General features: G+C 40.8%; 1 protein-coding gene across 2 annotated transcripts in view; it reads left to right on the top strand.

Moving 5' to 3' along the window:
• The window catches only part of LPCAT1 (lysophosphatidylcholine acyltransferase 1), a 60,110-nt gene extending 50,097 nt beyond the window's left edge, over positions 1 to 10,013 (top strand). For both annotated transcript variants that reach the window (XM_083449500.1, XM_083449501.1), the window contains exon 14: positions 1,310 to 10,013. In XM_083449500.1, coding sequence (XP_083305626.1) covers positions 1,310 to 1,476 — 167 coding nt within the window. In that variant the 3' untranslated portion in view covers positions 1,477 to 10,013. The remainder of the gene's footprint in view (positions 1 to 1,309) is intronic.
• Positions 10,014 to 15,021: the final 5,008 nt, after the last annotated feature.

Here is a 15,021-nt window from a genome sequence, read left to right as displayed (position 1 = left end):
CCGTGCTATGATTTTAGAAAGCTTCAGACAATGGGGAACTTTTGTGTGGTGGCCAGGCATGTCCCACGGAAAAGAGCAGCTGCCTGGGGGCAAGTGTGACAGGTTCCTGGCCATTGTGTTGCATGGGAAGGGCTGTAGCTCAGAGCTTAAGACCCAGCTTCAAATCCGAACATCTCCAGGTAGCTCTGGGAATGCCTCTGTCAGAAACCCTGAAAAGCCTGTCAGTACTAGATAGTCTGGATCAATATAAAACAGCTTCCTGTGTTCATTAATGGGCTTTCTGGAATGTCTGTATATGGAGCATTATTATTTCTTGTTTATGTGCTATACCTTTTCCTCCAGCTTGTATAGTTGGCACCCCCTTCACCCCTTTGATCCCTACAGCAACCCTGAGAGATAGTGCATGACCCAAAGTAATCCAGAGAGCTTCCAAGCCAAATGGAAATTTGAACTTGGATCGGTCCAGGCCTAGTGCAGCACACTAACGCGGTCCATGCTATGGTTACCAGTAGCTAAAGGTTCCATTCTGTTCTATGATCAGTGACATTATGCTGCAGTGTTGGGCGCTGTGGTCTAAACCACTGAGCTTCTTGGGCTTGCCGATCGGAAGGTTGGCGGTTCGAATCTGCGTGACAGTGTGAGCTCCCATTGCTCTGTCCCAGCTCCTGCCAGTTTGAAAGCACACCAGTGCAAGTAGATAAATAGCTATACCTGTGGCGAGAAGGTAAACGGCGTTTCCTTGCTCTCTGGCTTCTGTCACGGTGTCCCATTGCACCAGAAGCAGTTTAGTCCTTCTGGCCACATGACCCGGAAAGCTGTCTGCGGACAAACGCTGGCTCCCTTGGCCTGAAAGCGAGATGAGCACCAAAACCCCATAGTGGCCTTTGACTGGACTTAACCGTCCAGGGGTCCTTTACCTTTTACCTTTACCTAATGTAATAAACCGACCTGTCAAGAAAAGGCCAACACGAACAAACAAACAAACCATTGCTTAAAGCTCAAGGAGGTGGGGAGGGGAGGAACATAGTGTAGTTCTGCAAATCATTTTGAGTTGTTAGCAAATGTTAGTGTTACTCAGGGAAAACCCATTGAAACTAATGAAAATGACTATCCTGTGTCAGTGGGTCTACTCTAAATATAATTTAATTGGGTTCAACCCTTTGGAAAATGCTCTTAAAGTTTGGCATGGGAGACTTAGTAACTAGTAGTCTACTTAGTACTTTTATTGTCTTGCAGTCCTTCTTGATTTTGTAAGTAAAATGTCAATTTTAAAGGCTTAAAATGTATGCTTGCTTTTATTGATTTCTAGAGGATTTCCACAAGTTTGCCGAAATGTATCCAAACTTTGCTGAGGAGTATTTATATCCCGATCAAATGGAGACTGATAGCTGCCCTGCTCCTAACGGTTTCTGTACAGACTTCAGCCCAGAAACTACTGAAGACAGAAGAAATCACCCACAGAAGAAACTGAATTAATGTTAACAATTCCAGCGTCCTCTTCTGGTGAGAGGAGCGTGTCCTGTCTTGGGCTCGTCATAGTCACACAACTATGTAATCTGAAGTATGTGAGGGGTGTGTAAGACAGAGAGGAAAGTTTGTGTGTGTGTGTGTGTGTGTGTGTGTGTGTTTGTGAGAGACAGAGAGAAAGAGAAGATTTTGCTGCATTAATGAGCATCTTCAGACTTCCTATTTGGAAGATCTTGGTTTTTTCCATCAGCATCTTGGAAAGTAAAGAATGTAAATGAACTTTTAATTTGTGTACTTAAAAAGAAGATGCTTGCATATTTATATTCCATTGTTTAGTTCCATGTACAAAGTGTCCTACAAAGTGTGCATGTGTAAAGAATACTGTAGCTCCTATGGTGTTAAGTGCACTTCGGTGATTAGTGTTATTCCTGTTTAGGGAATTGTTTGGGTTCAAGTTCCGCTTTCCTTCTTCATGTGAAGACACAACTATTTACTGCTGACTGTGGTCACCGGTCTTCTGAACAAGGCTAGCTCAATTTAGCCCTTTTGTTTTCATTTCAGCAAACAGTTAAAGGAAGAGAAGTATGCAAAAATATTTTTAACTAAGGAATTTTTAAAATTATTTTTCTTGTAAGAGGACTTTTTTGCCATTCAGTTCATGGTAGTATTAAAAATTGGAAGGGTGTGGTTGTTCCCTGGGTTGTGTGCATTCTGTGCTAAAAGCATGAAAAAAATCTGTACCAAGTAACATAAATTCAAAGAAACCTGAATTCCAAGGTTTATATAAACTAGATACACTTCCACATTATATATAGTTCTGCTTTTCGTGAATCTGGACAATGACCAAAACAAATAGATAAATGAGACAGGTGTGAGAGAGACTGAGGCCCAGTGTGATGTAGGGCTTGAGAGTGTTAGCCTAGCGCCAGGAAGACCTGAGTTTGAATCCTGGCTCAGTCACAAAGCTCACCAGTTTACCTAGAGCCAATCACACTCTCAGCCACACCTGCTTCACAAGGTTGTTGTGACAATGAAATGGACAGGAAGGAACTCTTGAGTTCCTTGGAAGAATGGTGGGATACAAATTGCCCCTGACCTCTGGAAAGTCATATTATTCCCACTATAAAAAGCTGCTGAGATTTCATAGCCCACATAACTTTCACGTTTATCTTCACATCTTAAGGGCCAGAAATGTTCATTTTTTAAAAAAAAATGAAAGCTAAAATTCTCAGGATGCTGAATACTGCCCTAATTCAAATTTATTTAATTATTGGGTATGAACACAGAACACACACAGCCCTGGCCATATTCCTGCCTTTTCTGTTGTATTTCACTTAGGGTTTTCTAGCAGGGGATAATTAAACAAGGTATATTTTAAACAGCTTCAATGGATTTGGCTTTTTGCACAGAAACAACACAATGCATAATGGAGACTGAACAGGCATAAAATAAACCATTTCTAACACCAGAAAGCCATCAGTTCTTGTGAACTGCCCTGAGACCTGTGGGTATAGGGAAGTATACAAATTTCATAAATAATAATAAAATAGTCCCTCATAATCACCCACAGATATCATAAGATTTGGTTGTACACGTTTTCAGAAAGAACGCTTGGTAACATCTGACTCCTTTTTTTTTTTTTTTTTTTTTTACTATCCCTGCCTTAGTGACTTTTTCATTGCAAGACGCTTTTCCAATCAATGTATTGCCTCAAATGGTCACAAAACCTCATTGTTCTAAAATGTGTTCTTCTACAGTCCACAGCTTTTCTACAGTTAAAAACTGGACATAAAAAAAAAAGATACAGTATAAATTACTGTATTACATCAGCTTTCTAACCCACTTTTAATGTATACAGAGATCAAAAAGAAGAAGACAAATGCACTTGGAGGCGTTTTATCTATGAATCTGCTTCCTTCCAAAATGCTGTTGGGATCACATAATTTTGAGCAACTATTTAGGTTGTTATAGGTTTGGAAGAGAATTTTTCCCTCCTCAAATCAAGAAGTTACACACGTAGTTTCAATGAGACTTGCCATTATGTCAATAAATGTTCCACTGGTATTCATCTGAACGGCGATTCTCCGTAGCCTGAGAACGGTCATTGGTTGGGCAATGGCTCCATCTTGGGAACAAAGACGGGAGCGGAACTTCAGAGAAGTAGACAGCTCCCACAATCCAGTTTGCAAACTTGTGTTGTCATCAGAAAATGGCAGAATCCTTGGTCTGCATCAAAGTAGCCTCAAGTTAACAGAGCATTGAAACTTGATCAAAAGTGTATAAGCTGAATGGCACTGTGCCCTATCTGAAGAAGAAGAGAAGAAGAGTTTGGATTTAATATCCCACTTTATCACTACCTGAAGGAGTCTCAAAGCGGCTAACAATCTCCTTTCTCTTGCTCCCCCACAACAAACACTCTGTGAGGTGAGTGAGACTGAGAGACTTCAGAGAAGTGTGACTAGCCCAAGGTCACCCAGCAGCTGCATGTGGAGGAGCGGGGAATCAAACCCGGTTCACCAGATTACAAGACTACCGCTCTTAACCACTACCACTACACCACACTGGCTGAGCAAAGAAGTGGGGGATTTTTGCTTGCTTCTCCTCACTGCAGTACTGCCTGCTTTCTGGACTCCTAAAGCTACATCAAACCACGGGGAAGTGAATCAGCGTTCTTTTGCCACAAAGCAGGCCACCATTTAATTTCCTTTGCCATTGCAAACACACATGCATGCCGAAATTATACAGGTCTAGTTTCGAATGTGTGAGTTTCCTTTTACATCTCATTTATTCAGATGTCAATTATGTTGTCTGAGAGTGCAGCATTTTTTTTTCTGGCTTTCCAGCAGGAAAAGTCTTTAGGGTTGAAAAGTCTGCTTGGTGAAGGCAGGGCACAAAGGTCTGGATAGTGAATCGATGCTCATTGTCGCTTTCACCAACGACCAGTGGACTTGAACGTACTAATCCTAGCCTTGCACACCCTATCACTGAAGGCTTGCATCCAACATAATTGCCACTCCTGGCAGGTCTTTGAAGGGAGACCTGTACTTTTGAATCCAGGGTCCACCCAACACATGGTCAGCAGAAGACAGCAAGGAACGTGCACAGGAACGTGTCTGTTATAGGCTGTTACCTACTGTAACAAGAAAAGTGCTAACTGAAAGCAGTGGTCGTGATGTTTGGCCCAGACTGTGATTTGAGCCAAGGGCATGCAGAGGTCAAGGACTTCTTCCAGGAACATTACACCTGCCTTTTTGAAAGAGGCCAGAACCTTGATCTTCAAAATGTAGTCTAAAGAGAGCAACATCATACCTGTTGAGGTTTCAATAAGCATTCCAAGATGAACCAGCTGTCCAATCAGAGACAGGTGATTCTTGCCTAGGTTTACAAGGAATCCCTGGGTCTTCAACCAAGGAGGAGTCAAAGCTATGTCTCAGTGGGCCCAAGTCAGAGTGGTACAGCCGATAAGGAGATTGCTCTGGAAGCAGAGGTGAGCCACCAGGGCAACCATACTCTGTGTGGAGGTCTGAGGTGCTGTAGCCAAGTAGAAAGGAAGGGCCCAGTATTGAAGATGACTCTGGTCAAATGAAAACTACAGGTACTTCCTGTGACTGCAGTGAATGGGGATGTGCAGCTATGTTTCCTGAAATCTATGGGCACTAAGAAATACAGTGTTTGGATACAGTCTTAGGTGGAGGCCAGAGATTGCATCCATAACTTATTGTAAGCGACCCACTGGTTCTGGAACTTGAAATCTAGCAAAGTCATCCAGGACTAGCCATCTTTCTTTGGCAGCAAATGAATATTGAATGGGTGGGGAACCTTATTTGTTCTGAGCCAACATTGGCAGTTGGGTAGGACTTCTCACCTGTCAGTCACGCATCATTATGATGTCACGTAATTGACAGTGTCCCGCCCACTTGTCAAAATTCTTACGCAGGGATTATGGAAGTGACAAACAGGGGAGGAAGAATTGTTTAGCAAGCAAAGGCCATGCAGGAGTTCTCCTGAGCTCTATCTTTGCTTGAAAATCATACTTTTCTCCTCTCCCCCACAGGGGAAGGGGAGAAAGTTGCATTTTGCAGCAAAGACAGGATTGCTGGAGAAGTATTCAGCTGCAACAGGGATGAGGGGAGAAAGAAACTGTGTGAGAGAAAAACCTAAACTGCACCAGAAAAGATAGAAAGAATGCCACAGGTAGCTGGGGAGGAAATAAAGAGACAAGATAATGAAGAAAGGAAGAGGAAACCAATTAATTATAATCCTGAGGAGAATAAATGAATGGGAGCTCTAAGGAATGCAAACAGGATTGTTAGAGGTGCCTGCTTCTACCAAGTTCTTGCTCCTACTGTTCCCCACCAGATGGAACTGTTTCCCAAGCGGTGATCTTCTCAGGTCATGGAAGAATCTCCTGGCTTTTCATTGATCCGTCTTATTTCCCGCAAAGCTTCTCACTCTCTTGCCTTTCATATGCCTGACTGCGCATCCAGCTGCCACATATTTCCTCATCCTCCACTCTGGGTGCTTCCAGACTAGGGTCAACTCTAGAATTGCCTCTTTTTGTCCACTCGCTTTTTATCAGGCACCGGCCATTAAAATGGCCGTGCTGCCTTTTCTGTACTTATTCCATTTCCCTTTTCGGAGCTCACAAAATCCCAACTTTTGGAGGGGAAGGAACAAAACAGCAGAGCAATCTCTAGCCTTAGAATACCTTCATTTTTTATTAAATTTGTATACCGCCCTTCCTCCATAAATCTCAGAGCAGTTACAAGATTGAAACACGATGCTACTCTTCCATCCATTTCAAGAGCTGTAGATTTGACATCACGTGGGCACACCTTCAGCGTTACTTTTCCAGTTGGTGCTATTTTAGCAACATGGGTCGTCGTTTTGTACTCTTTTATTTTGGTGCAGTCTTTTACTTTCAAGCATTTTAATGCATTTGTAAATTGTGTGTTTAGGTCCATTGTTACAACTCCACTCAGAAGGCTGTTGTGATGTTCACAGTTGTGGACAGAACATAGCAGGGTACACACATAGAACCGTAGAATTCTAGAGGTGGAAGGGACCCTTAGGATCATCTAGTCCAACCCGCTGAAATACAGGAATATGCAACTGTCCCATACGGGGCTCGAACCTGCAACCTTGGTGTTATCAGCACCATGCTCTAACCAGCTGAGCTATCCATGCAAACTGTTCTACCCCTTAAAGTGTAGGAACCTAGGGGCAATGCTGCTTGTAGAAAAGCAGTGATTGAACCATGCTAAAAGTAAACACTAGCGGTATGAAAGCTCCCATTGTGCCGTGTAATTTCTGACTGTTACACATCATGCACCATATGAAATGCTATGGGAGAATGCCCCTTGCCTGTGAATGACTAGAGTAGATACTTGTCTTCTCTTGATGGCAATACCATGAAGAATAGAAACATTGTCGTCGTATTTTTAAAAGACTAATTTCATTCTGAAGAGATATCAGACTTCTGGTTTATTTACATGCCTGCTCAATTCAGAGACTAAATTTCCTATTCATTGTGGGTAGAGATAACAGAGCCTATACGAAGCCTGAACATTGTGCAAATGGCCCTATTGAAGCTGGTGGGGTGGTGTATTTCAAAATTGGGACCAAAGAACCAAGGACACTTTTGTTGTCGTTAAGAGCTGTTATGATCACTTCAGTCTAGCTGCTGCTCGTGGGAACAGCTTTCGATACATTTCAGCTTGTTTGTGGGATAATGACCATAATATAGAGTCCTACTTCAGTAAGTTAAGTGTCAACAGCATTTTTATACTGCCTACTGTCATTTAAATGAATTTTAATGTGGGGATATTTTTTTCATAACTTTCAGAAGCATAAAGGTTTTTACATAGAGTAACGCCAGGAGCTGTTGTGCTATCGAGTTAGGTGTTTTTTGTTTTGTTTTGTTTCGTTTCGCTATTGATCCTCTTCTGAAGAATTGCTTTAACCTCAGCAATCTCCAGGTCTTGCAAGGCATGTGGAGACGTAGGTGCTGTAAAGAACAAGAACAAAACAACCCTGTAATCCTCCTCATGGAATGCCTTTAGAAGTTTCACAGGTAAATTCCATATAGAGTCTGGAATGTGTAGTATCTTTTATCTGAAAATTAGGTGGGTAAGATGGGATTAGGAAAAAGGCAGACGAAGGCTATTTTCAATAGGTTCCCCTATGCTATTAGCCCTGGAATGATGCCTATTCTCCCGTCTTTCCCACTTTGCCAAATTTATATAGGAATATGACAGCATGTGTAATCATTTGCGTAAATTTATCTTCGTACGATCTCAGCCAACGTGTTTCATGTGAATTTGGGTCAAGTGAGTTGCATTAGATCCCACTTCTTGAATTTGAAGGTTTAGATTGCAGTGCTCGAGACTCCCATTGTTCAAGGCGCATTTTGCAACAGGGAATTTCATTAGTGCGAGCAGTTTCTGAGCTCTGGGTGCATGCACCTGAGATTTCACATTAAAACTGCAGAGTGGAATGAAAGGAAGACCTTTTTCTGCCTCCCCACTTCCAGCTACTCTCTGAATACTGGAGAAGAGACCCTCTTAAGAATATTAGGGGGTGGGCAAGGGAAGGACTAGACCATGTGAAAAATGAACATAATATTTTAGCTGCAGTTCATTCATTTTCAGCTTTGTATTCTTGTTATTAAAAAGTGCACCTAGACATTCCGCTGTTGCACCCATAACCTACGTTTATGGTGCCATTTAGCTCCTAGCTTTCATATCTCAGTTTCTAACACTGTTAGATTGCCTCCTGAAAGCAACAGGTTTTAGGGCGGGAAAGCTGGTTTTAGAACCAGGTTTTAGAAAAAACCCTCAGAGTTCCAGCTACCCTGAGAGTGGGGGGGTAATTCCTTGCTAATAGTGTTCTCTGAAGTGTTGATCCTTAGGTAGCAAATTAGCACCATTCAAGCACAAGATGGGAGGGTTGCAGGAATAAAAGCAACAGGAACCTAAAGTAGGATGTAGCATCCTTACTGTCTACAGAATGCTCTGCATTTGTGGTGGAGCAGAAAATTGGGGTGGGTAGGATGGAGTTTAGGAAAGGGTGTCGGTGGCAGAAACCCTGAAAAGGAACATTCCATCCTGCAATGTTTTTTCGGAGGTCCAGCTCATAGTTTAAAACTCTGTAATAAGCTGCCAGTGCCATTCTTCAGCAACACACTTTATCTCATTCCTTCTCCCTCCCTCCCAAATCTCCTGTTAGCTTCCCTCGGTTCTCTCCTCCAAAGGTCTGCTGGTTAATCTGTTGGGTTTTTTCCTTTGTCTCTGGTTTAGTTTTTAAAAGCATCAAGGCTCAGGCTTGCCTGGGAGCCACCCATTCTGATCTGGAAGGTTGTTGCCGTCATACCTTGTGTGAGATCTGGTTACACTTGCTCTCTTTATCACTGTATTCCTTCAAAGGTCTGTCTTTGAATAAAAGCTCTCAAAGCTGACACCTGGTAAGCTCCAGCTAAAATTAAGCAGAGCCCAGAGAAAGAGCCCTTGGGTTAAACAATGAGGGGCTGACATAGTAAAAAAAGGCATTTTGCAGGGAAGTTGCAATCTGGAATATTTTGTGTGTCAAAGGTCTGCTGTACATATTTAGCTGGTTTGCGTGCAATGCTTAAACCATGGTCTAGCACTTTGTGCATGAGCCTGGGCAAAGCCTCAAGCTTACACACTCTCCTTTCCTCTTCCTCTTACATGGCTGGGAGAACTTCTACTTCTGCTTTCAGTGTTCTGGTGCGCCATGATGTATGACCCAAGAGCCATGATTTAAAGGAAACTCTGGATAGGTTAAGCCAGCTAGCATCATAAAGCATGGTTTGAAGTTAACTTGGCTTTAAACCACAATTCCCAGTTCAAGCATAACAACAAGCCAGCATTTGTGGAAACGGAACTAAGCATGGCAAAAGTTCTCTTGCCTGAGCCAGGAGGAGGGCTGACCTTGTGAACCAATATGCATAGTGCTAATTGCAACTTAGTTTTTGGCTTTCTGTTTTAAAAGGGCACAAACTTAGATAGCTGGAGCTTCGTTTAGGTTGTGTGGGAGTCATGCCGTCCTGATCTGTCCAACCTTGGCAGCTTCAAGTTTAACAGTGGAATAGAATTCCTTGGCTCCTTTTGAGGCATCAGAAGAGCTTCCAAGCGTGGCTGACATTTAAAAACACTCCTTTCCATGCAAAGCTATAGTGAAATGGTAACTGAGGCACAACTGATCATGTTTGCATAGCATCATTTATTCTTTTTTTAAAAAAGCCCATATAACAAGTGTACAACATGACCACTTCTTCATGTGTTATATGTTTCCCCCATGATCAAAGGGTAGTCCTAATAAATTACTACTTTGTAGTAGCACAGAAGACTCACTGTATCTGGAGTCAGAGGCATTCAAATATGGGAAGTTAAGGTAAAATTGTGCAATACAGCTGTCTGCAAAATTAACTTGAGGCCTAACTTTCTGTAATTTTATCAATGAAATCACCAGTGTGGTTTATCAAAGGAATCTCAGTGTGCCTCACATATTCTTCTATTTCAGATTGGGGGGGAAATGATAAGGACAAATAATTAGATGAATAAGGCAAAATATGTTGCATCAACGTTTTCCAGTTATCACAACTGAATTATCTAATTGCAAAGTTACTGTGGCATTAATTTCTCAAACATGACAATGTCTATTTTACTTCTCTTTATTAAACATAGTTGTTGTAAGAACACTTTGGTTTTCAGATCACATCCATTATCAGATGCTTCCCCACTCAAGCCTCTTGCTAAGAACATTATCAAACCAATTGAGGTAAACAAATTTAGGGAAGATTATCTCACAAAATGGAAGGATTAAACTGCTTCCACTGCTCTTGCCTTCCTGCTATTTAATTAGAGCCTTGCTGCTTAAGGCAATAAATGTCCAGATAAAAGTGTGTCAGTGGCAGTTCGTGATGACAAACTTCAGTACTTCAGAACAGGGAGAAGTACCGTATTTTTCGCTCTATAAGACGCACCAGACCACAAGACGCACCTAGTTTTTGGAGGAGGAAAACAAGGGAAAAAATATTCTGAATCTCAGAAGCCAGAACAGCAAGAGGGATCGCTATGCAGTGAAAGCAGCAATCCCTCTCGCTGTTCTGGCTTCTGGGATAGCTGTACAGCCTTCATTCGCTCCATAAGACACGCACATATTTCCCCTTACTTTTTAGGAGGGGAAAAGGGAGTCTTATAGAGCAAAAAATACGGTAATAGTTTCTCAACATTTCTAAAAGGGCAAAACCAGTCTAGGATGAATTTCAAATTTGGATTTGACTTTTGCTCTCTGATTTAGAAGCTAGTTGCTTTTCAGACAATCAAAGCTGATAGGCATTGACTCTCATTGTGGTTTCTCATCATTGTCAATCAATAAAATCTGCAGAAAATGGATTCCTTCCTTTAAAAACAAATTAGCAAGGATAAAACTTTTTAAATATCTGTTGGCTTCTATTTTGAACTTGCAGTTTCTGGTTCAAAAATAGAAATGTTTCCCATGCTAAAGAACTCAACTGTTTTTTTAAAAAAAAACATTTCTGTACTTAAAAGAAATGTAAATATAGGTTTTCTGTCCGCTGAGCTCATTGCAACCCTTTTATTGATGTATTCTTCACTTACATCTCTTTTGGGTGCTGACATCTAAATATTATGGACCTCATCGTGGATCTCTTACAGGCCCCTACTGACCTGTATGGCTTTTACACATTCTGCCCCCCTGAATAACTACTACTTCTGGTGTGAACAGTAATAGTCTATGCAAGATTAATTTGAACCATAGTGGAATTATCATAGATCAGCACCAATTCGTGTTCTGAAGAAACTATCCCACCTCCTAGTTAAGAGTTTCAAATATACTTAGTCCAGCAGCTTTCTCCTTTTGTAAGGGTTTGACATCGAGCTTTTTACATGGTAAAGTTTTCTTGATGTCCTGCATTTTTTGCTCCTCCAGGTCATATGAACTCATGAACCACCCCCACATGAAACTTTTCATGGTGGATCATCTGTAGTCTTTAGAAGTCTTTAAGAGATAGATATTTCTGGAGGAAAGGTTGTGTAGAATTCTGTCACAAGGATACCCTTGGCGCCTCTCGAAAATTCAGAGAAGTGGGGAGTATTTTAATACTTAGTGGATAAACTGATATCTTAGCAGCATGCACAGTGCATTTTTGAAGTGGCTACGACATGGTCTCTGGTCATTCCTATCTAACCTTTCTTTTCAAAATTCGGTAATGAAGTTCAGCAGTCCTTTTGGCACCAGGAAGCCACTATAAGCTTCCCAAGCGTCTCAACTATTTGACTTTAATGGCTCTAATATCACATTGCAGCACTGAGGCCAAGGGCCAAGTCTAGAGAGTGATTGGGAATCCTGAGCTCATATTGTGGGTTGTAAGGCAGCTTTGAGAGCATCCATCTTGAATCTCTTTTCTCAGACACTGCTTTTATTCCAAGTCTACCTCCTTTTCTGTAGGCATCTTGTGTTCTCAATTTTACTGTTGCTGAAAATGCGGAGGAAAATACCTCTGCTAAAATAGAAATGTGGGGCCTCATCTTTAAGCCTATAAAGGTTAAAGGACTCAAGTGATGTTTAGAAACTGTTCAGGATCCAAATAATCTCATTACTATTTCCACATTTATCCAGTGGCCTCTGGACTCGTGTTTCTTAGGCAGCAGTTTCTACCCGCCTCGTGCCCTCTGACAAATTGCTTTTGAAATTTAGAGTTTGTGATATGATATTAGTTAGGGTGGGAGTCTTCTGTGCATAGGGAACAAGTAATAAATTTAAGTCACAGCCATAATTTTGTTTTTCTAAAAGCACCTAATGTAGAACTGGGACCAAAACTGAATCAAACAATGTCCATGCTGACAAACTGCTAGAAAACAAAATATCTGACTTTACAAGTCATTTCAAAAAGTGACATGTATATTTTTAATTCCTATCAAACATGAAAAATGTCTTTCGGGTGATGAAAGTGTAAGAGTAAAAATCTTGAAAGCTCTTAATATACATATTTTCCACATATCTCACCTTATACTGTGAAAATCAATCTGTACACTTCGTGAAGTATAAATAAGCCAGCATTAAGTTTGAACTTTCTAATTAAAAAAATGGGAGAACAAATATTCTTGTATAGATAAGATTTCACAAGTAATAGGATACATTTAAGATGTCAGATTGCTGTAGCTGGTGAAACGTTTTTGTGTTCTGTTTACATCGACTACTGTTTTTTGTATGATTATTTTTAGGGGAGTAAAAGCGTTTTAAAGTAATAATTGTTATACCTTAGAACTTTAATATGTAACTAGCTCCTCTTAAACAAGCTCTGAAATTCATAATTTAAGGGCCAAGGTAACTACATTTGTGGTCCTACACATCTACTAGCTTTGTATGAAGTACTTTATAACTTAAAAGTTACAGCAGTTTATTAAACTATCTCCAAGATTGTTGCAGTGGGGTCATTTTCTATATCTTTTTGTATCTCCTGATATCTGCATAGCCATTATGGACAAAAAATTATTTTGAGAGGGGGCTTCAAAACATTGAACCATTATTTGATGTTTTTAAACCTTTTAAAATTATTGTGAATACAAAATCAAACTATAGCGTCCTGTTTATATATATTGTCTAGCATTACTACATTTGTGATATTATTATTTTTAACATAATTAAGTTTGGAGAAAAAATACTAGTCTCTTGAACAGGTCAGTTTGGAGACTGCTTTGCTACTGTGATATCCAATGTGGACCACTGCCTAAAGGTTGGGGGGGGGGGACTCTAATTGGACCAATAACCTTTGCTGATATGACAATACCTTTATCCTATCTGTGCTATTTGATGAGAAAATTAATGTGTTTGACTTTAGTAGCAATTGAATCCACGCTGTGGTCTAAACCACTGAGCCTCTTGGATCAGAAGGTCGGCGCTTCGAATCCCCGCAACAGGGTGAGCTCCCGTTGCTCGGTCCCTGCTCCTGTCAACCTAGCAGTTCGAAAGCACGTCAAAGTGCAAGTAGATAAATAGGTACCGCTCCGGCGGGAAGGTAAACGGTGTTTCTGTGCGCTGCTCTGGTTTGCCAGAAGCGGCTTAGTCATGCTGGCCACATGACCCGGAAGCTGTCTGCGGACAAATGCCGGCTCATTGGCCTATAGAGCGAGATGAGCGCTGCAACCCCAGAGTCGTCCGCGACTGGACCTAACGGTCAGGGGTACCTTTACCTTTACTTTACTTAAAATCAGCGATATACATTCCATGGCAATCAGTGCTACAGAATCAAGTTTTTCTGTGTTTAAAGAGAGATAAAATAACTCTGGGGGCAGTTTTCTAACGCTGTATCTTTGCGTATTACGCATGATGTATTGTACTGACTTAAGCTAAGAATCCTGGAACCAACATTTCTGATACAGAAGTACCTTTTCCACTTGAGTTTCTGTTGTGTACATGTACAAAGGCAATTGTTTCCATGATAAAATAAATGGGATTAACCATAGTTCAAACAATGCCTAGCTGGATCTACAGTCACTTGTTACGTCAGCAAATAAATGCTTTCGATGAGGACAGTATATCAGCTGTTACATCAACACAATGATGTCATGTAGCCATTGCACTGGATTGGAGTGGAAGGATTTATCAGTGCTGAAATGTTTCATTTCATTGTCTACTGAAATCATCTTTCAAAGAATGTTACTTTTTTGTACAATGTCTCAAGTTTATATAGTCTGACTGTACCTGATATCAGTACTATTCACCAATTTCCTAAAGGAAATACCTCACTTTGAGCAATCTCTCTTTTTGTAACTGTCAAGTGAGTGGAATTCTGTGTCTTCGTTACTGATTGTAAAGTGCTATAAACTGAACCAAGCCAAGGAACAAAATAATAATAATGGCTTTTAATGGTTTACCGTTATGAGACATGCTGATTTCCTTAAAATAAATCTGGTGTTTGTTTTTAAACATTAGGAAAGTGTCTTATTTCAAGATTTTGTCTGTGCACTATAGAATCACTCCTCATTTTCCCTGGTTGGGTTTTGTCCCCCCCACCCCACCCTCTGACTGGCTTTCTGTAAGCTGAATTTTTAATATGAACAGAGGACAAGCAGGTATTTGGCTTTCATTAGTATTTTTTATCTTGTAATGGGATGTCTTTTTAAGTGGGCCACCAAAGAAATGAGAAAATGGGTAGTAGTCTATTGGTCTATTCTGAATAACACTTAGTTGACATTAACGGGCCTAACTTAGTTGTGTTTATTAATTTAAATGGTTCTACTTTGAGTAAAATTTAGCGGCCTACCATCCTATGTATGGGGAGCTATTATACATTTGGTAGGACTCTCATTGTTCCACATCAGCGATAAAAGAAGAAAGGGAGACACAAGTTAAATTGTGAAGACGTATGTTTCTGATCTCAAGATCACAACACAATCTGCTGGTTTATTCTGGTGCACATGCACCCTGTCCAAATTTGCAGCAGAAACTGCTAAATAGGGGAGGGGGTACTTTTTGGAGGAGAAATGATCAGTTTATATAGATTCATTT

Source organism: Podarcis tiliguerta, assembly GCF_965153285.1.
Source record: "Podarcis tiliguerta genome assembly, chromosome: 7".
NCBI classification, from domain to species: domain Eukaryota; kingdom Metazoa; phylum Chordata; class Lepidosauria; order Squamata; family Lacertidae; genus Podarcis; species Podarcis tiliguerta.
Note: the sequence above shows the minus strand (reverse complement) of the source record. Positions and strands in the feature narration are given on the sequence as shown.